The 14,959-nt window shown below is 41.6% G+C and overlaps 1 protein-coding gene across 1 annotated transcript; it reads left to right on the top strand.

The window, feature by feature from the left end:
- Nucleotides 1-2,716: 2,716 nt before the first annotated feature.
- Nucleotides 2,717-14,620, top strand: LOC306960792 (scavenger receptor cysteine-rich type 1 protein M130-like). The gene is made up of 9 exons (XM_079553345.1): nt 2,717-2,991; nt 3,478-3,819; nt 5,264-5,545; nt 5,733-6,020; nt 6,723-7,010; nt 9,351-9,665; nt 11,766-12,059; nt 12,473-12,790; nt 14,171-14,620. The coding sequence occupies exons 1-9, from the start codon at nt 2,907-2,909 to the stop codon at nt 14,503-14,505; spliced, it is 2,547 nt and encodes an 848-aa protein (XP_079409471.1). The 5' UTR covers nt 2,717-2,906; the 3' UTR covers nt 14,506-14,620.
- Nucleotides 14,621-14,959: the final 339 nt, after the last annotated feature.

Consider the following 14,959-nt stretch of genomic DNA (forward strand, 5'->3'; position numbering starts at 1 on the left):
GAAACTATTCTTAAGATAATACCAGAGATGGTTAGTAACAAAGTAAATTTACTTAAGTACTTAACATACGTTTTTGAGGATCTGTACTTACACGAGTGGTGTTTTTGTTGGGAACTTTTGATTTTTACTCCACTAATATGTGATAAGTACAAAACTTTCTACTCCACTACATTTCAGTAAAGACTCCAAAGTAAAAAAGTGCCTATGTATGAAGAGCCTAATGTTGCACTCTCTATGAACAGTAGGTGGTGCTTATTCAAACTGATTTGTACTTTCTACTTTTGAATGAAGTATTTTCTACAATCTACCACAAATGTCTCAGTACTTTCAATGAGCAAGTGTTACTTATGTTGGAGTAACAGTCGACCAGGACTTTTACTAAAGAAATAATAATATAGTAGACAATTGACTCTGTGCATAACTTAAAATCATAATAACGCCGCCCAAGAAGTGACTTCCTGTTTTAATCCAGCACACCAAAATAAAAGCACACAGCTCGTCTTATTGATTAGTTCAGCAGGTACTTGCACCATCACAAGTATATAATTAAATACACACATTTTAAGTGTTTTGTCTGTTAATAGTTAGGCAGAAAGAAAGTTGAACTAGTGAACTGCTGAACTAATGAATAAGATGGTGCTTTTATTTTGGTGTGCTGTATCGGAACAGGAAGTCACTTCTTGGGTGGCGTTGTTATGACTTGAAGCTATGCACAGAGTCAATTGATTACACTTTGATCATGAAGCTTTTGTCACATTCAGATTTACTCAAAATGGAAAAGTGTGAGTGTTCAAAATGATATTATTCAGGTAAAAGTAAAAAGCACAGTGTGATCATCAAATTACTCAAGAAGTACGAGTAGTCTAGTAAATGTAACCGAGTATTACCTGTCTCTGAATACTGTATATCACTCTGTCACAAGAGTTAAACTGTTGTAAAACGCCGACGATACCGAACATGCTCCTAAGTTAATTCCTCAAACTTCTAAATATATTTTGTATTAGGTATTACATTCCTAAAGCATTTCTTTTTGTTCTTATAGTAATGCGTTTTAAATTCCAAATAATTGTGTGAGGACTTTACACTGTTTCTTAAATATTACTCAGAGCTAAATGTTGTTTATTATTTAACACAAATGCTTAAATATCAAGTCCACAAACTGTTATTACTACAATTACTGTCTAGATCTAATTTTCATAACGACACAGACAACCCTTAATATTAATTCACTTCAAGGTTTAAAATTGTATTTATTTACCTATTTATTTTTTCACATGTATCAGGCGACTCTGTGGTTTCAGAGCATCTACAGTTTCTACAGTTTTCTATTTTTCTATAGTTTTATACAACATTTGGAAATAAAGAGTTTGCCGTGACCGTGTGAGTTTGCATTATTTATTTGAGTTTTACAGAATAAAGCAGAGCAAATATAATAGATTTAAAAAAAATATATATATATGTATAACTGAATATATATAAAATAAATGAAATTCCATTAATAGAAAGCTGTGATGAAGGCTGTTTTTTTTTTTACTTTATTAAAATAAATAAAATACACAGTTAACATTTTATTGAATTTGCTAACTTTAACCTCGACCTCGACCCAGTTGTTTGTATATTTTTTGTATGTGGCCCTCAGTGAAAAAAGTTTGGACACCCCTGCCATACAATATCAAATCAAGCCACAAGCGGCGATACAGGCCCTCGTCCCGGCACAACACTCACAAATCACACTGGCATTCAGAGACCAGAAAGTTTCTCTGGCTGCACCCACATAATTCCAAATATGATACACTCTAGTTGTTACATATTTTTTGTCTGGTGTTTAGGGGGGAATGTGTGTGTCAAAATACATGCATTTCATAGAAAAAAAGAAGCCATTTCGGGCAGGCAAGGTAGGGGGCACTTGCAAGCGGTGCACATTTACTGAGCTCTATCCATTTAGGTTTTTGGTTTGTTTATGTGAGTCAGATGTGAATGAGATTGGGCCTAAGATGTTGTTTGATTGTAACACCAGCAAAGGCCTAATCTGGCCAGAGAGAGAGAGTGATAACTATGACAGTGAAAATATTGTTGAACTCACAAATAAAAAAAACTTCACTACTTGCATCCAGGTCCACCTTAAAGGGACTATACGGAGTTTAAAAATGTTAAAACTAAGTATTTTCCTCCACCTACATGTTCCAGCCATGTCCTAATGTGTAGAATGAGCTAAGACTTGTTCACCACAACTGCCTCTAAAATCCTGCACTGTCACTCAAAAAGTTGTTGATTCGGTCCGAAGTGCCGTCATGCACAAGCTTGATATAGAAGCTACAGTTACGCATTAGACCTGAGGTGGCAGTAGTGAGCATAAAATGACCAACTTGCATCTAGTCTCTTTAATGTAACCATAGGCTGCGGGGCTTGAACAGAGTTGTGGGCACCTCCCTCAGCGCAAACATTAACCCTAACCTTAACTCTAACCTATAACCCCAACCCTGCTACTCCTACATGGATCCCTCTGGGCCAGGTAGGGCGGGCCTACTCCAGGTACACACTTAGTCACACATTATTTTTTTCCTTAATTCTGATAGGCCCTTAACTATAGTAGGCCCCTGGGCTCCAGCCCCTATAGCCCATTGGATAAGGTGTTACATCCCTCATTTATTGAAAACCAAGAAAAAAACAGAAACAAAAAAAACAGAAAGAAAATAACTCCCATGTGTGACCCTCCCCCATTGTTTTGCCAAAGTCAAAATCCCATGAGTCAGTCGAAGCAGGTCAGAACCAGAACAAGTAACTTACTGGACCAGGTTGCAAAAACACAACTGGATTCATCTTACGAGCTATATCCTTTGTTACTGTAGGTTTGCCCTTTGCCTTTTCCTTAAGTTGTGCGTGTTTTTCTTCATGAGCAGAGCTCAATGGAGCGACATCTGTTGTTAATCTGGAGTTTGTTGTTGATGTCCAGAGCAAACGTGACGGAGCCACAGACAACTTCATCAAGCGGTGGGTGTTTTGTTGCACTCCAATCTTTTGTGGTTTTGTATAAAACAAATCGTTTTATACCAAGGGTTTTAATACTCAATACTTGTAGCTAGTACTTTTGAATCTGATTGAATGTGCCATGTGGTCTTCTGAATAGATGGTCTGTGTTTTCCCCATAATGATGACTGAAAAGACTGTATTAAAGACATGTAAATGTGGCACAAAACCTTTTGCCACATTATTTAACTTAAATATTTCTGATACTGATGCCTCTTTGGTTAAAATACTCTACACAATTTCCTTAATGTGGAACAAATTAAGTGGATCTTAATGGTACTGTAAATATTGTGTGTGTAATATGGTACTGTAAATATTGTAGTGTGAGGGCGCTGCCCTCACACTACAAAAGTAATATGATCTTAGCAGTCCACAATATTAGACCTTTGACATCACAATTCCGAAATATCTTTCATCCCCATAATGTAAGTCGTCTACTTCTGTTTATAGGTGGTGTTGATGCCCGTCTTGTAAATGGAGACCGCCTCTGCTCAGGACATTTGGAGATGAAGCACCAGGGGCAGTGGAGGACCCTGAAGTTAAGTCGCAGTGTTTGGTCTTCTGGAGCAGGTTTTGCTAAGATCGCGTGTCAACAGATGGGCTGTGGGTCTTTGGTTTCCTTTAAACTCCACATTAACACAACGGCGCCAAAACCTGCCTGGGAGGTGAACTTCCGCTGCCGTGGTACTGAGCAAACCATCGGAGAGTGCATACTGCCGAAATCACCAAGATCGCTCAAGAAGGTGGAGGACCTTGAGTCAACAGTGTCAAGCACATTTGTGGAGTGTTCAGGTCGGCCCTTTATGCCTTTTTGTCCTCAATACCCTTTGAGTATTTTATCATTCTCTCCCAAGGTGATATCTTATAGAAATTGGGCAACTAAAACATCTGTGTAATAGTAGACTTAAAGTATAATGACAAATCTCAGTACACTGTTTGACCCCATTGAGAGTCTTTGGGATGTGCTGGTGAAGGCTTTGTGCAGAGGTCAAAGCTAAAGCCGGTAAAACAAACTATTGGTGCGTGTAACCTTTTTTTTTTTGGTCAGGCAGTTTTATATTTCTCTTGATGATGTAAATGTTCAGAATCAAAAGATGACATGGTTTAAGTAAACAAACAGATAGCTTATGAGCTAATGACATTTGAGACCTTCACATTTCTGAAACACTGAAGAGGCACCAAGAGCCCCCGACACCTGCAGCACAGTGGAGGCGTCATAAGACGCACCACAGGAAACAAAAAAGAGACAAAGGAGGAGAAGATGGTGAAAGACTGTTGTGGAGCGGAGGAAGCTGCAAGAGGAAGGAGGCGGTAGAGGAACTGACCAGTGCAGGACAACATGCTCTGAAACAGGGACAAACCCAAGAGGCGGTGCACCGTTTCAGAGGATCAGAGGAGCACTGAAGGCCGCCAACCAGGTTTCCTCCAGGTGCTACAGTTTCTCTGACCTCCAAAAATATGCTGGTCAGGTGGACCCACAGTGACGGCGCGGCTCAGTCGCAGTGGCTCAGGACTAACACCTGAACACAATTTCGTTGTACGGTTGTACAATGACAAATAAAGCACTTACTTACTTATGATCATAACAAGACTGCTAATTCTCTTATACAATAGTATAATTCATTTCCAAGTACCCCCTGCTTAGCGCTCGTGATAGGAATGTTTATGTTTATCCGGTCAACTACGTAATGAGTTAAGAGGCCTTTGCTCGGTTATTACAAGGTTTACAACACCTGTGGGTGAATCCTCCAGCCGAGAGATACTGCTGTGGCTCCAAATCTGGAGATGGGTCTCTGGGCGCTGCACCCTTACGGGTCTCCCCCGTGGCATCGAAGGATGGGTCCAGCTCAATGAAAGCAAATTAAAACAGCTGCTTTATACACAGTATGCTCACACAGTGTGTCACAGGCCTACGGGTTAATAGAAAATTAAAAACACGCACTGGAGAGTTGAGGTTCTATGATTTTAGACTTTATTTTGAATAAGACATTTCATTGTGTGATTTCATTTAGATATTTTGAACCCGATTCAGACATAGTTTTCACCAATGTTAAACATATTTAATCCAGTTTCAGTCTATTTTTGTCCTGGTTAAGTCCTGATTTGATCTTGATCTTGGCCTGGTACTTGCAATGTAAAATATTTTGTCAGGTGGTACTTGAGGTAAAAATAATTACTGCCCTATGCTAATGTACGGAACATAAACATAAAAGATTTGGATTTGTCCTTTTTGCAGAATCTCTGAGAACTCCATCCTCCAGTGATTGCTCAGGGGTAGTTATGGTGAAGTCTGGCCAAAATTGGGTCCATGTTTGTGAATCGGAGGGGGACGCATTGGCGGTGAAAATGATGTGTGCGGAGCTTGGCTGTGGACACTTTAGGAATGTCGAACATAGCTCTGTTGCAACGGCCGTCGAATCCAGGATTATCCAGTGTCATGGCAACGAGACGCGGGTTGACCAATGTCCCTCTTCAGCTCACAGCGGCTGCAAAAGCGTCCTCAACATCGTCTGTGAAGGTAAGCTTTATTCAAGTTTTGTTGCAATAGTCAGTGGCAAGGGTTCACAAGCTTCAATTGATACTTTGCTTGGTGGCATCATGCAAACGTAAAACATAAAAATGAAGAATTAGCTCATGTAGCACAATATTGTATGTTTAATTTACACGTTTTCATGCATATTTTGTGATATTTTCCCCCCTCCTAGTTCCGTGCAGTGTGCGGCTGGTTGGAGAGCGCCGCTGCAGGGGAGTTCTTGAGGGAAAGAATAACATGGAGTGGAGGCCGTTAACTTGCCCTTGGTCTAGTCGCACTAGAGAAAACCAGTTAGTGGACCTGTGCAAAGACGCGGGCTGCGGGACTATTATTTCATCCACAAACCTGCATCGCGATCAAAGGGCGCCGACTTGGGAGACGGACTTCAAAGAGGGGGCCTCCAAGTGTGGAGCATGGATAGACCGTGACACACAGAGTATGGAGAAAGTGGTCTGCTCAGGTAAAAGCCACACCGGGGTAATAAGGGTGAATCTCAGCTCCCGCAAAATGCACAAGACACTTCAAGACAAGGCATGACACTTCACCCTGCTTCCAGCCTCCAGTGTCTGCGTACATTGGTGAATGAATGAGAGTGTGAATGGGTGACTGATTCTTTACTGTGAAGCGCTTTGGGCCTGGCAGAAAAGCAAGTCTAAATACAATGTAGCATTTATTGTCGCTTGTCAACATTTCCATTCAGTGTGTGTGTGTGTGTGTGTGTGTGCGTGTACTTGTAAAGACTTGCAAAGTGAGGACATCAACGAGTTTTAGACCAACAGACTGAGGACATTGTGGGTGGTCCTCACTTCTTCTGAAGGATTGTTTGAGGGTCAAGATGTGGTTTTAGGGTTAGGGTTAGAATTGGGTTAAGATTAAGGTTAGGGACTTAGGGTTCATGGTTAGGGTCTGGGTAATACATTATGTCTATGACTGTCCTCACTCAGATAGAGTTACAAGATTGTGTGTGTGTGTGTGTGTGTGTGTGTACGTACATCCGTATCCATACATATGACGTTTATAAACCTTTCAGATTAAGTATATACATACATACATACATGCATACATACACTCAGTCACTCAGTCACTCAACATTTATTAATTGTCAGCCCATTGTGTGTCCATGATTAGTTTTGTGTATTTCTAACATGTTTCTGTGATACAGAGGATGTGAGGTTGGCGAATGGTCCTAACAAATGCTCTGGCCAAGTGGAGGTGAAGCATGAAGGCACCTGGCATGGTTTGTGCCGCGAAAGCTTCACTCTTCGACACGCTTTCGTCGGCTGCAGAGACTTGGGCTGTGGTTTTCCCCATGAAGCCCCATCAGACACCAGATCCTACAAAGTGCTCGACACTCTGAGCCTGAACTGTAGCGGTCATGAAGAGCACCTTACAGACTGTCCAGCAGAGGGCGCCGATGTTAGATGCAATATTGCTTTTCTTAATTGTAAAAGTAAGTATAGTTTTAATTTGTAAAATGAATTATCTACTCTCACTTTTTGAGTAATGAGACTGGAGACAATGTAATTTATTTGCTCCCTCCTTCATTGTTTGTAAACAAAACAAAAATCAGTTACAGGGCCTTTAAATGTATATGCACAGATCACTCATTTTGCATTTTGTCATGTTGATGTCAAAGCAGAATTAAGTAACTCATGCCCCTAGAGGCCATAAGCGCCGCTGCAGGTGTCGTAGCATGTTGTGTTTTTTGACTCAGTAATTATCCGTGACAGTAAATACTACGCTGACAGAAAAGACAAAGGAAGAGAGGGACATTGTGCATCCAATTACACAATGGAGATCATTTTTTTCACTCAAACTTGGCTGTAAATACTGTTTAAGTGGCACTAGCCATACCCGTCGCTATGGGCGGGCCATAGGGGGCCGTGCCCGTCCCCCAAGATGCTTGTGCCCCCCCAGACACAGATGTGGTGATACGCAGGTATACGCCGTATAACCACGAGAAGCCACTACAAATTGGGCAAAGATAGGCTACGTATCACTCATTTGCGCAGTGTTACTTTTGCGCTTTCTGTCCGATTAGACCAGCCCAAACTCCATAACAAGTAACTATTTCCTCCCCTGACACCGAGAGAGGGAACCGGCGGCATTTCATCCCTCTCTCTCTTCCTCTAAGCTGCGCTCTGCTCCCGTGTTGTCTGGGCACAAAATAAAATATAGCTGATATGATAGAGGCGTATTAACGATCATCCTCCACTCTGAGAGTCCACGATGTCGGCCTCTTTATGCTCATTTCCTCGTCCCGGCTCGTGAGAGGCAAAGGCAGTGACAGGTGCTCGTGTGTATTTTACTACAAAGCGCTGAAGTCCACCGAAAAGACCCCGCGTTCCAAGTGTGCGTTTTACACTCAGACACTGGAGCTTTCAGTGAAGGCTTGAGAGAGACTGAAAAGTGGACGCGGCCACAGCACTGACCGAGCCATATTCATGGTCCAAAAACGGTGGCGGGAGTGTGGGGGTGTGTGTGGGGGAAAGTGTGGGGGTGCAGGCGCTCGTTCTACAGCCCCAGAGTCCGGTCGTTTTCCACACTCAGAAACGTGTTTTCGTTGCATCGGCGCAATATTCTGCACAGACGCAAGGCCCAGCTCATTCAGCTGCTTTTGAAAAGATAGTTCAGAAAGTTACAGCTGTAGTTGGTCTGATCATATTTGTTGTTGATTATGTTTAATGTAATGATCAGTGTGCGCCAGGGCTACGTGAATAGCATATGAAAAATATGTATTTAATAGTAAATGTGCCCCCCCGGGGATTTCATATGCCCCCCTTAAGACTGACGTCTGGCGACGGGACTGGCGCTAGCCCACAGTTAGCTTTGCCCGTTAGCCTGTTAGCTTCCTTTTTGTAATTCCATTAGTGTGTATTGGTGACACCGACCCGGTGGCAGTGAAGTTGCAATTGTAGTTTTCTGGTCAGAGACACCAGGGGGAGATGAAAGACCCCCCAATCATCCCATCAACACTTGAATTACCCCCAGAGGGACTACGGAAAGGATTTATTAATGTAAACAAGTTACTTAGTACTGCTTTAAGCTAAAATGTCTCCAAACAAGACTCTCTTTTCATTCTATCGCTTGCTTGTGTTGGTTTTGTTGTGGACATGGAGGGAGCAGCTGCAGCACTTGCAGAATATTTAAAATTGACCCACCTGGGTCGAAATTTCAGTATTTCCGTAATGACCGGCCCATCCATAGAATCAACTACCCATTTCACTAGAATTTAGCTACATAGTGATATTTCAAATTTTGATAAACTTTAATGCTTTCTTTTTTTTTCATTTACCTCCTCATGGGGCACAGGATATGACATAAGAAGAGGTATTCCATTAAAGTTGTCAGATGCTGTTTATAAGGGCCATGAGCAAGAGAATGTTCTATCTTAAACACATTGAAAAATTAAACTTTATCTTTTACGTCTCATGAAATTGACATTCAAGAAATTGAAACACGGACCAGTCAGATGCACTTGAAGACTCTCATCCGCCTATAAAATTTTTATTGGTTGAAAATTACACAGTGTAGCTTTGACTATACACACTACTGTCTACTGACTAACATAAACATCTTCTCTATGAGCACCTTGTTGTAAAGTAGTGACAATATTTAAAAACGCGTGCTTCATATCAGCCAAAAGATGAACATGGCAGGTTTAGAGACTGAATCATCACAAATAACAACGCTTTTCCATTTGGAGTTTTCATTCAAAAAACGTCCCCCCAGCCTGACGTTGCCTTTGCTCTACAAGGTCTGAAATTGTTTATTTTTCTTCTTTCTGCAGTGGCTCCTGTTGCGCCGGAAATCAGCATGTTTTCCAGGCTGGCGCGGGTTGAACCAACAGTGATAGCTGCATATGTTGGCCATCGCGTCCTCTTCACCTGCAGCATTGACTCTCCCTCTCAAGTCAAGTCCTTTTTCCTGAAGTTTCCTGCTCCTGGGAATGAGCGGTTGATCCAGTCTGCTGTGGACAATGCTGCTCAGTTTGTGATAGATCTCACTGAACTGAACCAGAAAGGGAATTATTTCTGCAGCTACGACTACGAGATTGACCCTGAAATGTTCTCTGAACGAGCAAACTTTTATCTTGATCTTAAAGGTAAAATAATATGGACATAGTTGTATACAGTGCCTCTCGTGAGTATTCATACACCTTGAACTTTTGCACATTTTGTCATGTTTACAAGCCTAAACATAAAGATTTTATTTTGATTTTTTTACTGAATGTTCACACACAAGTAACCGACAACTGTGAAGTGAAAGCAAAATGATACATGATTCTGTTATTTTTCAAAAAATAGAAAAGTGAAAAGTGGGGCTTGCATAAGTATTCATACAGCATGAATGAATACTTTGTGGTACCCCCTTTTACTGCAATAACAGCACAATTCTTTTGGGGTTTGACTCTACAAGATTTGCACATGTAGAGACTGACATTTTAGCCCATTCCTCTTTACAAAACAACTCAAGCTCTGTCACATTAGAAGGAGAGCATTTGTGAACAGCAGTTTTCACATTATTCCACAGATTTTCAATAGGATTTCGGTCAGGACTTTGACTGGGCCATTCTAACACATTAATATGTTTTTATTGAACCATTCCATTGTAGATTTATCTTTGTGTTTAGCGTCATTGTCCTGCTGAAGGTGAATCTCCGCCCCAGCCTCAGTTCTCTTTCTGACTCCAGCAGGTTTTCCTCTAAAATGTCTCTGTATTTGGCTCCATCCATCATCACAACTATTCTTACAATCTCCTCAGTCCCCGCTGAGGAAAAGCAGCCCCACATCATGATGCCCCCCCGTATATCTGACACTGGGGATGGTGCACTCAGGACGATGAGCAGTGTCAGATTTGCTCCATACATAACGTTTTGCATTTGGGCCAAAAAGTTCAATTTTTGTCTCATCTGACCAAACCTTCTTCCACATGGAGCTGTGTCCTCCATATGACTTCTAGCAAACTTCAAACAGGATTTCTTATGGCCTCCTTTCAATAATGGCTTTCTTCTTCCACTAGTCCATGAAGGCCAGATTTGTGTAGAGTAAGACTTATAGTTGTCCCATGTACAGATTCCCCCAGCTCAGCGGCAGGACTTCACAGTTCCTCCAGAGTTATCTTGGGGCACTTGGTTGCATTTCTCACCAGTGCTCTCCTTGTTCGGTCTGTTAGTTTACGTGAAAGGCCGTGTCTTGGTAAGTCTGCAGTGGTGCTTTACTCTTTCCATTTCTGAATGATGGATTGAACAGTTGCTCCGGGAGATGTTTAAATCTTGGGAAATCTTTGTATAACTTAATGCTGCTTTAAACTTCTCCACAACTTTATCCCTGACCTCTCTGGTGCTCCTTGACCTTCATGATATTGTTTAGTGACCAATACACTCCGACCACAGCTCTGAGGCCCTCACAGAACAGCTGTAATTAAACTGAGAGTAGATTACACACAGGTGGCCTCTATTTAACCGTTAGGCCAAGAAGTGAACATTCTGGAGTCATTAGAAATGTTTTAAAGGTAATTTAATGCACTCAGAAAATGCTGTATGAATACTTATGCAAGCCCCACTTTTCACTTTTCTGTTTTTTGAAAAATAACGGAATCATGTATCATTTTGCTTTCACTTCAAAGTTGTCGGTTACTTGTGTGGGAACGTTCAGTAAAAAAATCAACATAAAATCTTTATGTTTAGGGTTGTAAACATGACAAAATGTGCAAAAGTTCAAGGTGTATGAATACTTTCGAGAGGCACTGTATTGTGTTGCATTTATTGTGAGGTACCATTCAGTGGGTTTAATACATTTTCAGACCCTTTTTAAATATTTCATTTTCATTCTGTTTGTCATGCATTATTTCATGCCTTAATGATAATTTTACTGTACTTTTACCACTAAATGCTCGAGTATTCATCATTATGATTATTATTATGATCAAGATCTGGCCATTGAACCAAAGCGCACTGTGTGCACACTGTCATTGTGCCCCTGGGCAAGACACAGAGTCCAATGGAAGTGGAAAAGGGGAAATTTTGTTGTGCATTGCTAATATTCATGCTGTTAGATGCAGATGCTGTGCAGACATGTGTTTCTTACTCCTGGGTTTAAATTTACTGCCACTACACTTTTAATATTCAGAATTTACAAATTCACTTGTTAAAAGGGTTGAAATTGCTCTGGCAAAACGAACATGTGTGTCTGGTTCATTTCAGAGGCCTCATATGTGCGTCTGGAGGGAGGAGAGAGCCGCTGCCTGGGCAGCCTGGAGCTGAAGCATGAGGAGGAGTGGAGGGCCGTGAACCAGCAGCTCTGGGGGCTGAAGGAGGCAGCTGTGATCTGTAGACAACTGGGCTGTGGTTCTGTGATCAGCACGGACACACAGAACAGAGAGCTGCAGACTGTGTGGAGGTTCTTCTCTGACTGTGATGGCTCTGAGAGGGCTCTGCTGGACTGTGGCAGCGTCAGGGAGTGGCTGTCCTCCACCACTGTGCGTGTGCTCTGCTCAGGTAATGACACATAAGTTAATCTTCTAATCAGGTCACAGGATCAAAGATATACATTCATGGCTTTACAGCAGTGGTTCTCAACTGGTGGATCAGGACCAAAGAGTAGGTTACGAGCCTTTCCTGGGAAACAACTTTTTCAATATCTATTTGCTGAAAAATCTCAAAAGGTGAGGTGTACCCGATACAGGAGATATGTGACATTGTCTTGCCAAAGGTCACAACAAAAGTATGCATTGTTAGATGTGGGAATTTAAGGCTGCACTTCATGAAATAAAAGATACATTGATTATACTGTATATTAATCAGCTCTAGTGGTAATTAAACCTTCTGATTGATTCCCCACATGGCTTCATTGATTGAGCTAAATGTCCTAAAATCACTGCTACCTTTACATTTACCTCATGTTTTCACAGACCTTGTGGCTCCACCGAACATCATCATTGTGGCCAACAGACGTTACCCTGAAAACACGAAGTATGTCGTTGTCCACGAAGGCCACAGTTTCTTCGTGAACTGTTCAGTGGAGCCTCGATTTCCTGGCGGCCGCTTTTCTCTCGTTTTCTCCGGCTCCAAAAAACTCACCCTGAGCAAAGAGGCGAACTACTCGGCCATTTTCGAACTCAAAAAAGTTGACAAAGGCGACAGTGGGAACTACACCTGCTTCTACTACAATACGGTTTCTCAACATGACTTCACTTTTGAGAGCATGACAGTCACCGTTACAGTAAAAGGTAATTGTAGCGGCCTCTTCACGGTTTCCTTTATATTTTCTGTGTACTTACTACTAAGTGCTGTTGTGCAACCCCACGGAAAAGAAACTACTAAAAGTATGTGCACAAAAAAGAGAAAAATCCGAGGCACTTCGATACCTGGTGAAATGTCCTTCATTAGATGGCCATGCCATGCTTAGGTCCCGTTCGACCTTCTACAGAGCCTACAATTTAAAAATGGAGATAATTTTTTTCACTCAAACTTGGCTGTAAATATTGTTTAAGTGGCGCTAGCCCACTGTCAGCTTTGCCCGTTAGCCTGTTAGCTTCTTCTTTTTCGTGATTCTATACGTTTGTGAAGTGGTGACGTCACAGCTCTACTTCCGGGTCCGCAGATGTGCGACAAACTGCAAAAAAAACTCATTAATACCACAATCAATATTTCTGAAATTCAACAGAGTTACTGAACATACTTATTTATCAGGCCCATTAGCCAAAAATGCTGTAGGCTACCTACTGCTATAAGAGTAATATTTACCATGATGGGTACTTCCGGTTTACTGGAGAAAAATGCTAACGGCGCAGAAGCTCCACTAGCCCCGGAAGTAGTGACTTTAGTAAATAATGCTTTTTTAGCACTAGGTGCAGCATTTTTGGCTAATGATTCAGAGAAATAAGTAGGTTCAGTAGCTCTCCATTGAGTTTCAGAAATGTTGATGGTTGACTTTTTTAGGTTTTGGCCAGTCTGCTAATACCCGGAAGTGGAAGCCGTGACGTCACACTTAACAAACGTATTAGTGTGCATTGGTGGCAGTGAAGTTGCAAGTGTGGTTTTCTGGCCAGAGACACCAGGGGGAGATGAAAGACCCCCAATCATTCCATTAACACTTATATTTTCAGACGGCTCATAGTTCCACTTCGATCAGTGGGCTCCATCACACGAGGAGCTGCTAATGGAAATGTGAAAGTACCCGTTAGGAAAAAGACCTTTGGACAGTCGGCTTTTACCGTCCAGGGTGCTAAACTTTGGAACTCTTTGCCTCCTGAGCTGAAACAGGACTTAGATCTGGGGGCTTTTAAAAATGAACTAAAACATATTTTAAAAAGAGATCAAGTATGCAATAATTTTTAGTCTGCACTCAATGCACTTCCTTTGTGTAATGTCAGAATTAATTAATTAATGTTACTGTAAATGTATTTTTTGTACTTTCTGTGTGAATTTGAAAAGCCCTTCTAGGGACGGACATTGCAAATTAGCCTTGGCTATAAATGTTGTAGTGTGCTACATGTTTATTGTTCACACATGTCCCTATCAAATAAATAAATAAATAAATATTACCCCCAGAGGAACACAAAAAGGATTTATTGCTTGCAAATGAAATGATTTTCTTTGCTTACCAGAGTCTGGTGTTATGATGCTGGACGACGGACTACAGCGAGACGACGGCAGCAAAGCCTGCTCCGGGACACTGCTCATGACAAACGGGATGTCCCAATCGAAGACGGTCACGGTAGAGACCTCAGGCTGGGACATGAGACACGCCTCTATCGTGTGCAAACAACTGAGCTGTGGCGATGCCGTTTCTACCTCTAAGATCGAGCTCAGAACCTTCAAGTCCATGTGGCGTTTCTTCTCAGACTGTGACGGGTCCGAGGCGGCGCTGCTCGACTGTGGACACATCGATGAGTGGTTTTCTTCCACGGCCATTCAGGTGGTCTGTGCCGGACGCAGCTGAAGCCAGATACAGACAGGATATGCACATACACATTGGAACTTCTTACCCCCACCTGAATCGAGCACATTTTCTCCTGTTTGGCTTTACCCAAATCTAAAAGCTTCTTGCAAAGAAACAGCATCAAAACAACGATAAAAACGATGCAAAAATGTGAGGCAAACCCAACAAACAACGCAACAATAACTTGACATAACTGCGATGGAAAGGTGACAAAAGAGCAACAAAAACATGACAAGAAAGCAACAAAAATTGTACAAAAAAGTGATAAAAAAAAATCTATTTGGTCAGTTTGTAGCTTTCAAATGAGACTTTACACTAGCATATAGGTTGTAAGCTTGTGAAAATGTGCTCGGTTAAGACGGGGGTTAAGAGGTTAAATAAACTTGTAGGTCAATTATTTTTTGTTTGGTTATACTTTATTTTACATTTATTTTTTATTGTGATACATTGTACC

Source organism: Gobius niger (genome assembly GCF_951799975.1).
Source record: "Gobius niger genome assembly, chromosome: 3".
Taxonomy (NCBI): Eukaryota; Metazoa; Chordata; class Actinopteri; order Gobiiformes; family Gobiidae; genus Gobius; species Gobius niger.